Genomic DNA, 17,061 nt, shown 5'->3' on the forward strand with positions numbered 1-17,061 from the left:
TGTGGCACCGCGAAGGGCGGGGGCCGCGCGACTCGCGGCGGCGGCGGCCGCGGCGGCGGCGCGCTGACGTCACGCGCAGCGGCCAGCCAGCGCGCGCGGAGGCCGTCCCGGCGGCCCCAATCCGGGAGGAGCCCGGGTTGAGTGGGCTGGGCCGCGGCGGCGAACGGGCAGATCGATTGGCAGAGGAGGAGGAGCGAGAGGGCGAGCAGGCAAGTAGGAGCGAGGCGGGGCGGGCCGAGGCTGCACGGAAGTCTCGCGAGGCCGAGCCTGAGCGGAGTGTGGCGGCGGCGGCGAGATCTGGGCTCGGGGTGAGGAGTTGGTATTTGTGTGGAAGGAGGCGGAGGCGCAGGAGGAAGGGGAAAGCGGAGCGCCAGCCCGGAGGGCGGGAGGAGGCGCGGCCAAAGCGGGCGGCCGAGGCGCGGCGGGGCGCCGGGGCGAGCAGCGGCCGAGCGAGCGCGGGGCGCACCGAGGCGAGGAGGCGGGGAAGCCCGCCGCCGCCGCCGCCGCCGCGCCCGCCCCTTCCCCCCGCCGCCCCGCCCCCCCCCCCCCGCCCGCCCGCCGCCTTCCTCCCTCTGCCTTCCTTCCCCACGGCCGGCTGCCTCCTCGCCCGCCTGCCCGCAGCCCCGGAGCTGAGGCCGCCGCGGCCGTGGCGGCCGAGCCCTCAGTCATGGCCTCGGGCGACACCCTCTACATCGCCACGGACGGCTCGGAGATGCCGGCCGAGATCGTGGAGCTGCACGAGATCGAGGTGGAGACCATCCCGGTGGAGACCATCGAGACCACGGTGGTGGGCGAGGAGGAGGAGGAGGACGACGACGACGAGGACGGCGGCGGCGGCGACCACGGCGGCGGGGGCGGCCACGGGCACGCGGGCGGCCACCACCACCACCACCACCACCATCACCACCCGCCCATGATCGCGCTGCAGCCGCTCGTCACCGACGACCCGACCCAGGTGCACCACCACCAGGAGGTGATCCTGGTGCAGACGCGCGAGGAGGTGGTGGGCGGCGACGACTCGGACGGGCTGCGCGCCGAGGACGGCTTCGAGGACCAGATCCTCATCCCGGTACCCGCGCCTGCCGGCGGCGACGACGACTACATTGAGCAGACGCTGGTCACCGTGGCGGCGGCGGGCAAGAGCGGCGGCGGCGGCTCGTCGTCGTCGGGCGGCGGCCGCGTCAAGAAGGGCGGCGGCAAGAAGAGCGGCAAGAAGGGCTACCTCGGCGGCGGGGCCGGGGCGGCGGGCGGCGCGGACGCGGGCAACAAGAAGTGGGAGCAGAAGCAGGTGCAGATCAAGACCCTGGAAGGCGAGTTCTCGGTCACCATGTGGTCCTCAGGTGAGCGCCGGCGCGCGCCGGCCCCCGGGATGTTTTTGTTTTGAAGGGAAGCCATGTTTTATGTGTGTGATGGGCGCCGCCATCTTCTTCGCGGGGCAAGTATGGCGGCCCCAAAAGATGGCGGGCCGCGGCGGGGGCGGCGGGCGGCGGCGCGGCGAAGATGGCGGCGGAGGCGCGGCGCCGCCCGCTAGGCCGCAATGGCGTAGTTTGCTCGGGCGGGGCGGGGTGGGGCGGGGCGTGCTCGGCCAACAGCCGGCCCAGGGCCCGTTGTTCGCGGCCCCCGGCCGGCCGGCCGCGAGGCTGTCTCCCCGCGAGGCCCGGGGACGCGGGAGGGCGTTGGCGGGGCTGCGCGGCCTGGACCTCGCGCCCGGGCTGGGCCGCCGCCTTTCCCCGGCCTTCCTCTGGGGGGCGTCGCTGTCCCGGCTCCGCCCCCGCCCCTACCCGGAGCCTCAACTGATCCCGGGAGGCGCCTTCCGAGGGGGGCGGGGGCGCCCGCCCGGCCCTCCTCTCGCCCGCCCCGCGTGCAGGCCGGATCCTGCCCGCGGCCGCGCTCGCCTTGCCCGCCTCGGCGGGGCGGGACTTGGGCGGCACGTCGAGCTCGCGTGTGTGCGGGCTCGGCGTCGGCGGGGCCTGTCACCGCGCTGCGGCGAGGGCCTTGCCTTTGCTCGCCCCGCGGCGCCTAGCGAGAGGGGCCGCGGGTTTTTGCAGATTGTTCCCAGTCCTGGGCGTTTGGGGGAGTTTTCTTTCCTTTCTTAAGTATTTGGCTCTTTGCAGAAGGCTGGTTAGTTACACAGCTAGGAACGTTTGCCACTAAATTGATCAAATCGAGTAAAGCTGCCAGATGCTTTATACTTGACAGAAAACGCCTTATTTTTCCCGTGAAAAGAAAGATTCTGGAAAGGGTCTTTCTACTGTTTTAGTACTGCTTTGAACAAGGGCCAGAAAAAATATCTGGGGCAGAAGAGCCTTATCTGCATATGTAAATTTTCTTGTTTTTACTTCGTAACTGGTGTTTTCAAGTCCTTATCCTATTATTTTATCCACAGGCTATCTTGCTAAATTGTTGGAATAGTAAATAGACAGAATAATCCTACCATAACTAGTTAACCTAGTACCTGTGATAATTAGATTTCAGTGGTAGAATCCTTTACGCCATAGTTACTCCAGCGCTGTCTTAATAAATTCTCACAATTGGATGGAGCCTCAAAATGCGGTGAACGTTGAGTATTGAAGCGTTGTTAACATTCTCAGGAACGAATGAAATAGGCGAAAAGTCTGGACTGAGAAGCTGGTCTGGTTGTATCGTATTTATCTATCTACCCTAGGCGGAGGTAACTAAAGCTGGATGATCTGTGACTCAGGACTGAGCGAAGGAGCGGAGGTTCTGTCAAAATGTAATAGCAAGTGCTAACAGCGCTGCTGTTCTGGATTTCGGAGGGCCGGGTAGAATTGTCGGTACTTTGAGTTTAGCAGGGGCTATAGGTTTCAGTGAAACATATATTTGAGTACTTAAAAGGTTATCAAAAGATCCTTTCTGTATGCATTCTGGTAGCGCAGAATGATTGCACAGTGATCATGTTGGAACTAAAAGCCATGTTTTCCCATTATTAATCGGAATGGAATAAGAGAGGGGGTGTTGGTTATTGATGAGTTTGCTGAATTCGGGATATCGTTTGAAATTTTTTTAACTTTTTTAATTTTTTTTTTTGCGGTACGCGAGCCTCTTACTGTTGTGGCCTCTCCCGTTGCGGAGCACAGGCTCCGGACGCGCAGGCTCAGCGGCCGTGGCTCACGGGCCCAGCCGCTCCGCGGCATGTGGGATCTTCCCGGACCGGGGCACGAACCCGTGTCCCCTGCATCGGCAGGCAGACTCTCAACCACTGCGCCAGCAGGGAAGCCCAGGGTATTTTATATATTCTGCATTTGATCTTAACCAAATTGTTAATCCACTTCTCCATACTCAGAAAACTTGGTGATGTAGGCTTTACTTGAAGTGATATGTATCAGGTTAGCTTAAAAGTCATTTTCTCTGTGCAGGTGGTTGCTGCAGGGTTGTACAGTTTAGGGGTATTGTAATGTCCATTTCTTTAAATTGTTATCTGGCATGTATGGTTGGTATCTTTTGAATGGAACAGCAGAAAGGGAATCTAGTAGTTCTGTAGTAGAGTAGTTATAGATCTGAAAGAGTCCCTAGAGATCTGCTTTTTTCTTTTCTTTTTATTGACATAATTCCCACGTGCACAGTTCGGTGATTTTTAGTGTATTCACCAGTTTGTGCAATCATCACCACTATCTAATTCCAGAACATTTTTATCATCCCAGAAAGAAACCCCATAACTGTTATTCCCCACCCCCACCCCCAGCCCTTGGCAACCACTAATCTCACTTTTTCCCTGGATTTGCCTATTCTGGACATTTCGTTTGCATGGAATCATATAATATGTTGCCTTTTGTGTCTGGCTTAGTCTGTTTTCAAGATTTCATCCAAGTTGTAGAATGTATTTCATTCCTTTTTACGGCTGAGTAATATGCCATTGTAGAGATAAAACAGCAGGAGCTGCTTATTTTTGCAGATGAGAAAAGTAAGGTCTAGAAGGCTGAATATGTTTTAATATTTAATCACGGTTTAACTGTGTTTTGAATAGTTTTAATCCTTTGCTTTAAGGCCCGTGTTTGTTTTTGCCTTTTTTCCCTGACATGTAATTAATGAACATTTCATTGTTGCCAGATTTAGGGCATAGTATTATGTATTTTTTTCCCCTAGATGTTCATCACTATAGTTTGGGAGCGACATCCTCTTTTGTAGAACTTACTAAAAACTAAACCACTTAACTAAATCACTGGGTCGAGTAGGAAAGCTAACAATAAGAGCTGAGTATTTAAAACATTTAGTTTTGAGAGAACCCTAAGAAGGCTTTCAAATCTTGAGGTTTCAGGTAGTTAGAATTCGTGACCTTCACTCTAGGCTGTTGGTATTTTAACTGTCTTCGGTTAGACCACATATAGCAGTGCTTTGTGCTGGATCGAGTAAAACGTCTCAGAGCAGAAAGCCATTGACGTTAGAATCAGCAAATTGAAGGAAAGTCAAAAAGTATTAAATTTTTTCTCACTTTTATATATTCAGAAGGTTCAGGTTTGCCAAAAATTACTAATCCTGACCATTCCATTCACTGTTTTTCCTTTTTTTACCATGCTCTTTAACACTAAGGAGAGATGCCATAAATGTAAATTCCCATGGAGCCAAGCCCAAGAAACCCTCCAAAGTAATCATGTCAACCCCATGACCTACATAGGGCAGCCTAAGTCATAGAGCCCAATGCCTAACCTGGTAGCTCTGGAAGCCTGGCTTACTGATAAGCCTCGGTGCTGTCGGATTGCATCTGCTGGTTATTAACCCTCCCTCCCCACCACCCCCAGTCAACAGCTGTCTCCCCCAGTAGGAAAAGAGAAATCCGTGTCAGAAGAGGCCACAGCTCCTGACCTACCTACAACTAGCATTTTAGGCTTTTGGAAGAGAATGAATAATAAATTATTAAAGTATGCCAGACTCCTGGGTTGATATTTATAAAAAGCCTTTCTATTTGTTTTGATGCCTGCTTTAGTAAGATCAGTTTTATTTATTTATTTATCTAAAAAATTATTTTGGCTCCGTTGGGTCTTCGTTTCTGCGCGCAGGCTTTCTCTAGTTGCAGTGAGCACGGGCTTCTCATTGCGGTGGCTTCCCGTTGCGGAGCACGGGCTCTAGGCGCTCGGGCTTCAGTAGTTGTGGCACGCGGGCTCAGTAGTTGTGGCGCACGGGCCTAGTTGCTCCGCGGCATGTGGGATCTTCCCTGACCTGGGATTGAACCTGTGTCCCCTGCATTGGCAGGCAGATTCTAAACCACTGTGCCACCAGGGAAGTCCGATCAGTTTGTTTTAAGGCTGGGAAATTCAGGGCCCACAACAGGTTATTAGCAAAAACAATTATCAAGAACGAACATTTCCTAGGATCTACATTCTTTTGTCATCTCATGACCTTCCCTTTCTAGGTGACCAATTTATAAACTGCTCTCACTACTTCCCATGGGAAGAGTGAATAAAAGTGAAAACTTTTTATAATTTTTAAATCTGAACATTTACCAGTGAGTTGTGTCCTATCGTATTATTGGATAAACACGCAAACATTGTATTTTCAAAATTTGGCGTCAGAAACACTACCTGGATGTTGAAGAAAACATTCATGTCATTACTGTTAGCAGACTATTAGGAAGATGTGGGCAGGTTTTGGAAGTTAGTCGACTCTGTTGTGTAAGGTTGTGCCTTCCTATTTATGGTGGACTTCACAGGTCAGGAGAGGAGCCATTTCCTAGTCCTAGGTGTCTTGTGTTAGTAGGTCCCATTCTGTTTAACTTTGTGATTAATTATCAGTAACAGCAAGCCCAGTGGTTTCTGGGAATCTTATTAGTAGCAGCATCAAATTTCCCTTTAGAGGGCACTGACCAGAGGTCTGACCTTGGCATATCTTAACTTCTGACCTTGGGATCTTTGTAAAATGACTTGTTTGAGTAGGGGGACCCCAAAAGGCATTTTTCATTTCCTTTACAGCAAAGAAATTCTACTCCTTTCTGAATTCTTATGTGACAAAAGGAAGCAGTACACTCAATTTCTTAAAGAAAACTACCCAATTTTAACATGATCTGGTGAGATAATAGGAACTCTCTTGAGTAAAATTCATAGTAACTATTCAGTTACTTTAGTCTTACAGTGAGGTTTCAGATATGAATAAGCATTAATGTAAATGGTTGTGATGGGCTCTTTTCTTTCTTGTGTAAGTTATTCCCCTCAAATATAAGAGCTGAGGGGCAGGGAAAGAGGCACTGTTGTGCTGGAGGCTGTTCTGTGGTGTCTGGACCCTGTCTCCTCTCCTAGGAGAGCCATAAACTTCAGGTAGAATTTCTAGCATCTCACAGAGTATCACACTCTTAAAAACACTCCAAAGTGCCTTTCTCCTTTTACAGTTCTCAACTCTGCCCCCTTCTTTCCCCTTTTTGTCTTCTAGATTTTAAGCACTTCCAAAAATAGAAGCTGCTGCCATGACTCCAGATTGAGAGTTGGTTTTTAATTTTTTATTTTGTTGATAACTCACTTGTAATTTGTAGTAATACATATGGTTATTATACTAACTACTTTTTTATAGATTCTTGACAAGGATTGAATACAAACTGCTGGATTTTACTTCTGGGGATCTGACTGGATCCCACACACACTATTCATTTCTGAATTAGATTCTAAGGCTTAAATTATGTGAATTCACTCCCTTGCCTAAAAATCCCTCAAGCACAACAGTGTGGATATACTTGATACCACTGAACTGTAAATTTAAAAATGGTTATCAGAATGGTAAATTTTATGTTTTATATCTGCACACACACACACACACCATCATTGTCGTCATCATCCCAGAGACACATCATTGCATTCAGTAGAATCCAGGCTTCTCATAAGCCACCAGCCACACGTGATGTGGCCCTGCTTCCTCCCTGACTTCCTTCCTTGTCCCTATGCTCCCATTATGCTCCAGCCTTCCCAGCCTTCTTTGAGTTTCTTGAACTTGTTTCTTTGCGCTTATTCTTACCTCTGCTTCCAATGCTCTGACCTCAGATGTTCACCTTCTTAGTGCCATCTGTTTTTCAAGTCTCAGCTCTAAGAGGCCTACCCTTTCATCCTTTCAAATTAGCACCCCCCTCGCCATCGTTCTCTCTCAACCCTGTTTTTCTTTGTAGCACTGTCTGAAATTGTCTTGCTTTTATCTTCTAACTTGCTGCTTGTCTGTCTACTTCCTCTAGAGTGTAAGTCCTGGGCTGTAACCCTGCAGCCTTACGATGGTACAAGGCACATAGAAGATTCTCAGTAAATAGCTTAGTGAATGAGTGCATGGAATTGTGCTATAAGGCAGAGTCCTAGCCTAGAGTCCAAAATACCACTCTTACCTGTTACTACTTTCAGAAAAGGAGTAGTAAGTGTGGGGGAGAGGGTGGAGAAGCATTCCTTTTTTAGAAAAAGCATGGACTTTAGTCAGTTCTAGATTCAAATCCTGGATCTACCACTTTGCCTCTTTAGATACACTACTTGGCATTTCTCCCCCGCCCCGGCCACGCCATGCAGCATGTGGGATCTTATTCCCCGACCAGAGGTCGAACCCTCACCCCCTGCATTGGAAGCGTGGAGTCTTAACCACTGGACCACCAGGGAAGTCCCACGACTTGGCATTTCTGAGGCTTGATTTCTTCAACCAAAAACTTGAGGTTAATACCATAAAGGTTTTGTTTGAATTGAGGAATGTGACAGTTGCTGGCATGAAACAGGCACTCAGTAAATGATAGTATCCTTTCCTAAGGTCTCTGTTAGTGGGGAAAAGTGGAAACAGCCTATGTCTGATTTTTGTCTGTTGCTTAACAATGAATCTCAAGTATTAGCTCTCCCCCATTTCGGTGAAGGTTTGGCTTCATGGCGGTGGTGAGTATATAATGTCATTTTGGTCAAAAGTTACCTAGAATGGTCAGACCAAAGTTAATGGCCTAAGATGGAAGGTGTGGAGAAACAAAATCTAGCCAACCCACAAATAAATAAATAAATAAATAGGGAAGTAGGTAAAAAAATATGTAAATTGGTGAAAATCAGGATCACAGAAAAAAAGGAAGCATTAGGGTCAACCCTAATGAGCTTCCTGGCAATCAAGATAAACAAGGAAACTATACTACTGTTAGCTGATTCTAAGATAGAAAAACTTCTAAGGGAATCAAACTTTTCTTAGGACTGAATTCTAAAATAAACTGTTTTCTATATAAGGGGCCCACTGAGTGATAGCAATGCACAGATTCCAGCTAGTATAGTGTCAGATTTCATGTAGTGTCTTGGAGCAGCCAAAAGACTTAAATGTAACCTAATTGAAGGTGATTCTTTACTTGGCTTACTATAGTTTTTAAAAGTTCAACATTCTTTAAAAACCATAAGCATAGGACCTACTCTTCCCCTTAGGCCCAGGAGGGAGGGCAAAGTGGAATAAAGGTTTTTTGTTTGTTTATTTTTTGGAATAAAGGTGTTTTTGCACACCTCTTTTCCAGACACCATGGTTCCCATTTAATGTGTTACCTTGTTTCAGCCTTATATATGATAGATAGGTGGTCTACCCTTTAATAAGTAAGGAGACCAAAGAAGGGTCAGTGATAGCAATGAGAGGCCTCTTGAAGGAAAGAGATCTTGATCTGGGCTTTGGAAAGCCCAGGTGGGGGATGAGAGGTGGGCAAGAAGGGAAGGAGCGTTGTGTTTATTCACATACCTTTTATCAGACATTGAATAACATTGCAAGCAAACCAGTTTGGTGGGAGCATGGAGGGCATGTGAAGCTCCACTTATGAACCTGTTTTCTAGGCCTGTAGAGTGCTCCCAGCCTTTACATTTAGTTTAGTTCCTTAGTCATTTCTTTATGACTGTAAATGTTTTGAGTCTCTTTGCTTTGCCTCTCAAACGACTGAGAGCTTCGGTAACTTAGAAACTGAATAGCTAAGAGACAGGGACTTATTTATGTACCTTTTTAACCTTTTGAATAGTTCCATGTACAGAAAAAAGAATGTTTTTAAAATGTGAATGAATAGATTGTCCTGCTGAAACAATTCAAAGTGTGCCACCCCGTTGCTGGATGGTATTGGCTAGAGTTTGTTTTTCCAACACCTTCCATCTTAGGCCTGGTTGTTGTAGGTCATTTGCCTCTAGCCATAGTGTTAGTGAGCACGGGAATCATCTAATCCACACTTTTGACTAGAAGTTTTCTCAATATTACGTTTTTCCTACCACCCTACTTCTCTGAATCAATGACTTGTTTTCTCAGCTTTTTCCAAACAGGAATTCTGATACTTAGTTTTCATTTGCACTGCCCAGTTGTGTTGTATAATCACAATTTATTTAAGTTTAAGTCACATTGATTATAGAAACTGATTTTTTTGTTTGTTTTGGAGTATAGTTGATTTACTATGTTAGGTTAGTTTCAAGACTATAGAAACTGATTTTGGTGACACTTCTAATGTGGATTAACCCTGTCCCCTTGAAACAATGAGATAATTAACTAAGTCCTACCCTCAAGGAAAACTCCAGAGAATAATATACAAAACAGATTTTAAAGCAAATTTAGATACTTTGCTTCATGAACATGCTTTAAGTTGATGTGTATTTGTTTTTAATTTATTTTATTTTATTTATTTTTGGCTGCGTGGGTCTTCATTGCTGTGCATGGGCTTTCTCTAGTTGCGGCTAGCGGGGGCTACTCTTGGTTGCAGTGTGTGGGCTTCTCATTGCGGTGGCTTCTCTTGTTGCAGAGCACGGGCTCTAGGCGCTCGGGCTTCAGTAGTTGTGGCGCACGGGCTTAGTTGCTCCACAGCATGTGGGATCTTCCCAGACCAGGGCTTGAACCCGTGTCCCCTGCATTGGCAGGGGGATTCTTAACCACTGTGCCACCAGGGAAGTCCCTTGATGTGTATTTGATAATTACTCTGTTGCCAGTCACTAGAACTCAGTAACACATATAAGAAACTTGATAATCAGAGCTGATCAGTGAACACCTTCATCCTCTTCTATACAGCGAATCTATTTCAGTAGTCATTCTGAAATGGAAGGAATATAATAATGGCCACTGCAGGCAGTGAAAATCTGTATTTGAATACATATTATAATAGTAAAACATTTTAAAATAAAATTGTACAAAAAGAAAATGAATTAATACTTCTCACTTAGGTGTTTTGAACAAAGAGGGAAGCTTATGTACATATGGTCTGTAAATGCAGTTATTTGTCTTTTAGTGCATCATAAATTTCTCTTCTATTTGGCAAAAACTTCTGAAGATTTTCTTTGCAAAAATCAGATAAAATGGACAAATTATAGCAAACAGTGACATAATTTGATCTGTTGCTTTAATATGTGTCCAGTTCTTGGTGAAAATGAGGCAGACATCTTTGATTTCTTCTGGCAATAGATCCTAGCATCTTTTGTCATTTCTCTAGCAGTCTTCTTTGAAATGTGATTTTTTTCCCCTATATAAATAGTTTATTTTGTTAAATTTTGCTGTTGAATAGTTAACAACCGTCTGTTTTACAGTTTCTGTGCACTGGTCTTCAAGGAGTTCTCCAAATTAACTTCCATGAAATACAGTGTTTAAGGAATAAGTAAGAAATATGTGATGATAATTTGAAGTTTTAAGTATATATTATGAAAGCGTACAGTAACCACAGCAATTATTTATAGAACTTAGACCAACAAAAGTTTTTTTTATTTTTTTTTAAGGAAAGAATATTGTATCGTTGACATTGTTTTCAAAGTGCAGGTATATAGTGATAATCAAAACCAGACTGTTTTTTTTTTTTGCGGTACGTGGGCCTCTCACTGTTGTGGCCTCTCCCGTTGCTGAGCACAGGCTCCGGACGCGCAGGCTCAGTGGCCATGGCTCACGGGCCCAGCCGCCCCGCGGCATGTGGGATCTTCCCGGACCGGGGCACGAACCCGCGTCCCCTCCATCGGCAGGCGGACTTTCAACCACTGCGCCACCAGGGAAGCCCCAGACTGATTTTTAATCAGTTTAGTTACGGTTTTTAAAATGATGTACAGATCATGCACTTATTGTGTGTACTTCAGGACAGATTGCTTTCACTGTGTGCCACTTTCACTTGGTGTGTCACTGATTAAGATTCTCATTAGACAAAGGTAGTTTTCGCTCTATCTGAACACATCTCTTTAGTCTCCTTTGCAAAGTCCTCCTGATTCTCTCAGTATTGGAATTACACAGCTTTTGGTTCTGAGCCTTTTCTCTTCCTATCTTTTTTTTATAGATAAGATATATTTCTGCAGCTTTAAATGCAGTTTGTATGCCAGTGATTCCCATTATATTTCTGTCCAACCTAGATTTCTTTTTATCCCCAGTACGTAGCTATTTCTTACCTCCTTGAGGTCTGTCCACTAGGTGTCGCACAGTTAGCCAGTGGAGCCAAACCAAAGTGGGATTCCAGATCCTCTCCTGCAGGTTGTCTCTTCCCCCATTTTCCATCTTAGCTAATGACACCACTGTCCTCCAGGAAACACAAACAAGAAACTGAGATGGCATACTTGACATCCCTCTTCCACCCCCCCCAACCCGTCTGATTCATCACCCAGCCATGTTCATTCCTTCTCCACAATAAAACTTGAATCTAACCTGTTTTGTTTTTTAAAATAAATTTATTTATTTTATTTATTTATTTTTGGCTGCATTGGGTCTTCATTGCTGCACGTGGGCTTTCTCTAGTTACAGCGAGTGGGGGCTACTCTTCAGTGCGGTGCGCGGGCTTCTCATTGTGGTGCTTCTCTTGTCGCAGAGCACGGGCTCTAGGCGCACCGGCTTCTGTAGTTGTGGCACGTGGGCTTATTTGCTCTGTGGCATGTGGGATCTTCCTGGACCAGGGCTTGAACCCTTGTCCCCTGCATTGGCAGGCGGATTCTTAACCACTGTGCTACCAGGGAAGTCCCATGTATTCTGATTCTTAATCATTTGATTGTTTTCTGGGTATTTTATATTCTTGAATGTTGGAACTAAGAACTGATCCTCAAGAAGTATTTCCTCATTCGACTTCAGTTTGTGTCACCCCAGAATTCATACGTTGAAGCCCTAATCCCTGATGCAATGGTATTTGGAGGGTGGGGCCTTTGGAAAGTTATTAGGTTATAAAGCCCTCATGGATGGGGTTAGTGCTCTTATAATAAGAGACAGAAGCTATGTAATGTGATGAGAAATGATGTGTATGTAAGGATACAACAAGAAGACATCTGATGTCTGGGAACCAGGAAGAAGGGTTTCAATGGGCTGGCACCTTGATCTCCAGGACTGTACGGAATACATTTCTGTTTAAGCCACCCAGTCTAGAGTATTTTTGCTGTAGCAGCCTGAACCGACTGAGACCACTTCCCTCGCCAGAGTGTAAGTCCCATGAGGGCAGAGACCTGGTTTTGTTTCTGCTGCCTAGATCAGTGCCAGGCTCACAGGAGGCCCTCAGTTATTACGTGTTGAACTAATACAAGGAATGGTTGAGCCTGTGATTCCTTTATGCCAAGAGTTCAGCTTTGTTTCTGCCCCAGCACACTTGAGACATAATCCTTATCAGTGGCTTGCTCAGAGCAGCAGTGATTCTCAACCTTGCCATCATTCTTGTATTTATTAGAAAGATACCAACAAGAATGTGTCTTCACTGTGAGAATAAAAATAGTTTCGGTGAAGAAAAATAGCCTCCCTAACCACCAGTTTATTTCGATACCATTAGAAAGTTGATGTGGTAGTAGTTGTGCCTAGGCTGGAGCGATCAGAGGGTAAAGGAATTATCACAGCCCTGAAAAAAGAAATGAAAGAATCTGGTTACAGTGCGGAATCCCAGCTTTGTAACTCGTGATCAGTAACCACATTTCCTCTTCTTTTTTATTAATGCATCCAGCGAGATTTTCTTATAAAACGGGTAACCTGGGTTATATTATCAGGCTCTTTCTAGTTGCAAACAAGAGGCGGCTGACCCTAACAGTAAAGCGCTCAGGTCTTAGAGTTCACCCCTGTCGCTTACTAACTGCTTAACCCTGAGCAAGTTACGTAACCTCTCTGTGTCTCAGCTTTCTCTTCTGTGAAATGAACTTGCTAATTTGCCCACCTTATAGGGTAATATGTGCAGTGATTAAAATAATGCCTTCCCAGAAACATTCAATAACATGTCAGCTGCTATTATATTCTGTGGTTCCTTGTAATGACCTATAATGTTCCCTAAAGTGAAGAGTGGTGGGAAAGGAGAAGCATTTAAAGTTTAAAACTGTTGTATTCTGTGCTTTTCATTGTGAAGCAATTTGATGGAGAAGCAGAAATTTTCAGTTAGCATTGAGAGTTTTGAAGCATTCTATTTTCTGCTTTAGTCACCAAAGTAGTAGAAGACTGGTTTTGGTCTCTGGGCACTTCACTCTAGTTTGAGAGACAAGGCCAACAAAAGTTCAAAACAGCATGATTTAGAGTTCATCAATGTTATTATTCAGAAATAATCCAGGAATTCAAAGGTAAGAATCTGAGGTTGGAGCGATGGAATCAGCCAGCCCTTAGAGAATTTGAGCTAGACTCCAGAGGGTAGGCTGGGTTTGGAGAGAGGTGATGAGAAAGAGCAGAGGGAGAAACTCCTTATTCTTATTGAATATTTCCTTCCAAGCACTTCTGAATTAACCTGTGTGAAAAACAGACTGGTTGGAATATAGAGGGCATGTGCAAAGGAGAAATAAAATACTAGATATGGTAAAATGAGACCAGACAGCATAGGACCCAGAATGGTCAACAGTATTTGGTGTCTAGAATATAGGAGACTCATTGTGGGGGTCAGTATTCCTTTTCTTTTTTTTTTTTTAACCTGTTGGATTTGTGATGGTAGTAGAACATTTAAGTAGAGCTCTCCTACATTCTTTGAACACATATTTTATTTATTTATTTTATTTTTCTTCATTTCTTCGGCTGCGTCGGGTCTCAGTTGTGGCACGCGGGGTCTTTGTTGAGGCATGCGGGATCTTCTGCCGCCGCGCGGGGGCTTCTCTCTAGTTGTGGCGTGTGGATTTTCCCTCTCTAGTTGTGGCACACGGGCTCTCTCATTGAGGCACACAAGGTCAGTGGTTGAGAGGTCTGTGGGCTTAGTTGCCCCGAGGCATGTGGGATCTTAGTTCCCCAACCAGGGATCGAACCCCTGTCCCTTGCATTCGAAAGTGGATTCTTTACCACTGGATCACCAGGGAAGTCCCTGAACACATATTTATTGAGGACCAACCTACATGCCGACTCAGAGCAAGGCTCTAGGGATACGGGATACATGGGGATCAAAACGGACAAACATCCCTGTCTTCGTGGAGTTTACAGTCTAGTGGGAGTGGGTGACAGAAATCACACAGCTATGAGTACACGTCGTAGTCAATAAAAATTGCACGGGTAAAGGCCATGAGGTTAGGGTGGATGGGCCATGGTACCTTGGAGGAACTTAAAAGGCCAATATAGCTGGAGCTAAGAGTGAGGGGAGAAGAGTGAAGAATGAGGAGGCTGGAGCGGTAGGCAAGAGGCTAGCTAAGAGGTGAAGGCTAGAAAATCAGATCTGAGTCAGCGTTGCAGAGTTGCTGGTTAACAGGAAGTGTGTGTGGTGCACAGAAAGCAGAACTCTGAGAAGTGGTAGGAGGAGAAGCAAGGAAGCCGAAAATAAGCCGCCGGTTAGAGAAGTGGGCGTAGAACCGGGAAAAGTGGACGCTGAGGACAGTAATGGCCAACGCTTCCCACTAGGCTAAGAAGGAACAGTGAGGGAAAGGTTGTTGACTTTGGCATTGAGGATTTTGGTGACCTTCAAGCAGAAACAGGGTTTTAAGAGATTGAGGAGAAAGACTGGGTGGTTAAGAGGTAATGGCTATAAATTACCCATTTAAGAAGCTGCTAAGGAAAGCATTTTTTATGGTTTTAAAAATGTGTTTGCTTACGTATACTTCTTTACTCAGCTAAGACGATCCATCTTATGATGTTTTTCAGATGAAAAAAAAGATATTGACCATGAGACGGTGGTTGAAGAACAGATCATTGGAGAGAACTCACCTCCCGATTATTCAGAGTATATGACAGGAAAGAAACTTCCTCCTGGAGGGATACCTGGCATTGATCTCTCAGATCCCAAACAACTAGCAGAATTTGCTAGGTAAGTTATAAGAACTTTTCCTTTCTTTTAGTTAAAGAAGGTACTTGAGTGTTGCCAGCTGTGTTTATTGGTGCCTAAGTTACAGTAGTGGTTTGTATTCTTGCTCTAGGGAAGCTTCTGAAAACAAAAGCAGTTGGTTTTTATTTTCAGTGGTAACTATGCTATGAATGTAACTGGCACCATTTTAGATTTGAATAAGATGAAGCAAATACCTCCTCTTTAATTCTGTAATTGATGTTGCTTGTGAATAAATAAAATTGCACTTAATTTGTTTGGAAATGGATCTTTACACTGCCTCCTGGCCTCTTTGTATACATTTTAAATTTGCGTGTATTGTCCTGGTCTGAATCTGCTGGAGGCCTGGGTCTGTACTGGATTTGTACAGCTCACCGCTGGAAAGGACTTCATCAGTTCCAATTTCGGCAGGTCATCAGTTAGGCTCCCGGTGTTTTGTTGATTTAAGCTGGCATGACAGGAAGAGATCAAATATTTAGGGCCAGGACCCTGTGCCTGACTCTCCAAGGTGAGGAGCAGGAAGGAAGGTCTGAACCCAATGGTTGTTTATTTGTTTTGCCTGAAACCAGCCAGATTCCTATAGAAACCTTGGCCCCTTTTTACATTATTTTCTAGTATAGTTTGGCAGTTTTTATAAGGACGTGAAAAAACCCACACAGATGTAGAATTCTGAATAAAATGAAATGAACTAATAAAATCTAGAGTAGGAAGTATACTCCTTTTCCCTACTTGAGGTTGAATGGAACCTGGAACAGCCCAGGAAATTGAGGCAAAGACAGAATCAGTAAGAAAGAAATCTTTGTGCTCTCCTGTCCTGTCTAACAGAGTGGAGCACCTTTTCTTTCCGCCCCCCTCTCTTGAGAGCAGAGTAGGGAAGAGCTGGAGACCCTGGGGTGTCCTGGTTCCTCCCAGCCTGCCAACAACAAGCTGGGCGGCCTCTGGCCATTTGGAGCCTCAGTTTCTCCACATGTCACGTGGGTATAAGAATACCATCGTGCTTTGATAAAAGGGTCTGTACCCTTTTCTCCTTTCCAGTGAAACTGTAGTTATAGGGAATATAAACATTAATTTATTTCTGATTTATCATGGCTTTAAAAAACTTAAGGCCCTATCCTTTTGTTAATGACACCGTGTTCCAGCTTTTATTGCTGTTTGTATTTTAAATACAGATATGTGAATTGAATATTAACTGCCCTGCTCCCCTCCCCACCAGAAGTACAAATAAAAATGGAATCTGTAGGGTACATAGTTAGCAGTGAGGTCAAGAGTTTTTGGACAGATTGAGCCAAATATCATACCTGTGTTTAATGTTGTCACGTGTTCCTAAAGTTAGTCACATCTTCCTTATGGTACTCGGATTTATTGGGGTATATGGGCTGCTATCCCAGCGATAGAGAGCTGGAACACGGGAATCAAGGAGGGCTTTGTGGAGGGGCCAGCGTTTGATTTGGGCCTTGAAGAACATAGAGTTCTGACAGGTGGATGGGTCTTTCATGGTGGGGCCTCCATGCCAGAACAACATGAACACAGAATACGCATTCACTATCCAGTATATATTCAGAAAACAGAAGTAGTCAAGTTTGGCTGTGAATTAGGGTGCTTACAGGGAAATGACTGGGTTTAGGTAAACGTAAACCAGATCATTAGAGCCTGTGAATACTGGGCCAAGATACGGGCTCTTTAGTATGTAGTAGACAGCTGGTGAAGGTTTTTGAGCAGTAGAGAAGGGGTTGTATGATCAGAGATTTAATATGAGAGAATTACTTTTCAGCTGTATCCAGGCTGGATGGGTGCAGGGACACCCAGGAAGCGGGAGAAACCAGTTGAACAAGAGCTCATGAAGGCCTGAGCCAGAATTGTGGTGGGTGGCGGTCAGACTATGTAAATGTGAGTAAATGTGACAGAGATGACAGGAGACAGTGGAAGACAGAGACAGTTTGGCTGTATGTCTAGAGGGAGGGGCAAATGCA

General features: G+C 45.7%; 1 protein-coding gene across 1 annotated transcript in view; it reads left to right on the forward strand.

The window, feature by feature from the left end:
• The first annotated feature begins 74 nt into the window (after positions 1 to 74).
• Positions 75 to 17,061, forward strand: part of YY1 (YY1 transcription factor) — a 27,028-nt gene continuing 10,041 nt past the window's right edge. The window contains exons 1-2 of the mRNA XM_029237522.1: positions 75 to 1,340; positions 14,914 to 15,076. Of these exons, the coding sequence (XP_029093355.1) occupies positions 668 to 1,340; positions 14,914 to 15,076 (836 nt within the window). The 5' untranslated portion in view covers positions 75 to 667. The remainder of the gene's footprint in view (positions 1,341 to 14,913; positions 15,077 to 17,061) is intronic.

Source organism: Monodon monoceros, unplaced genomic scaffold (assembly GCF_005190385.1).
Source record: "Monodon monoceros isolate NGI ecotype Baffin Bay Population unplaced genomic scaffold, NGI_Narwhal_1 Super_Scaffold_21, whole genome shotgun sequence".
NCBI lineage: Eukaryota > Metazoa > Chordata > Mammalia > Artiodactyla > Monodontidae > Monodon > Monodon monoceros.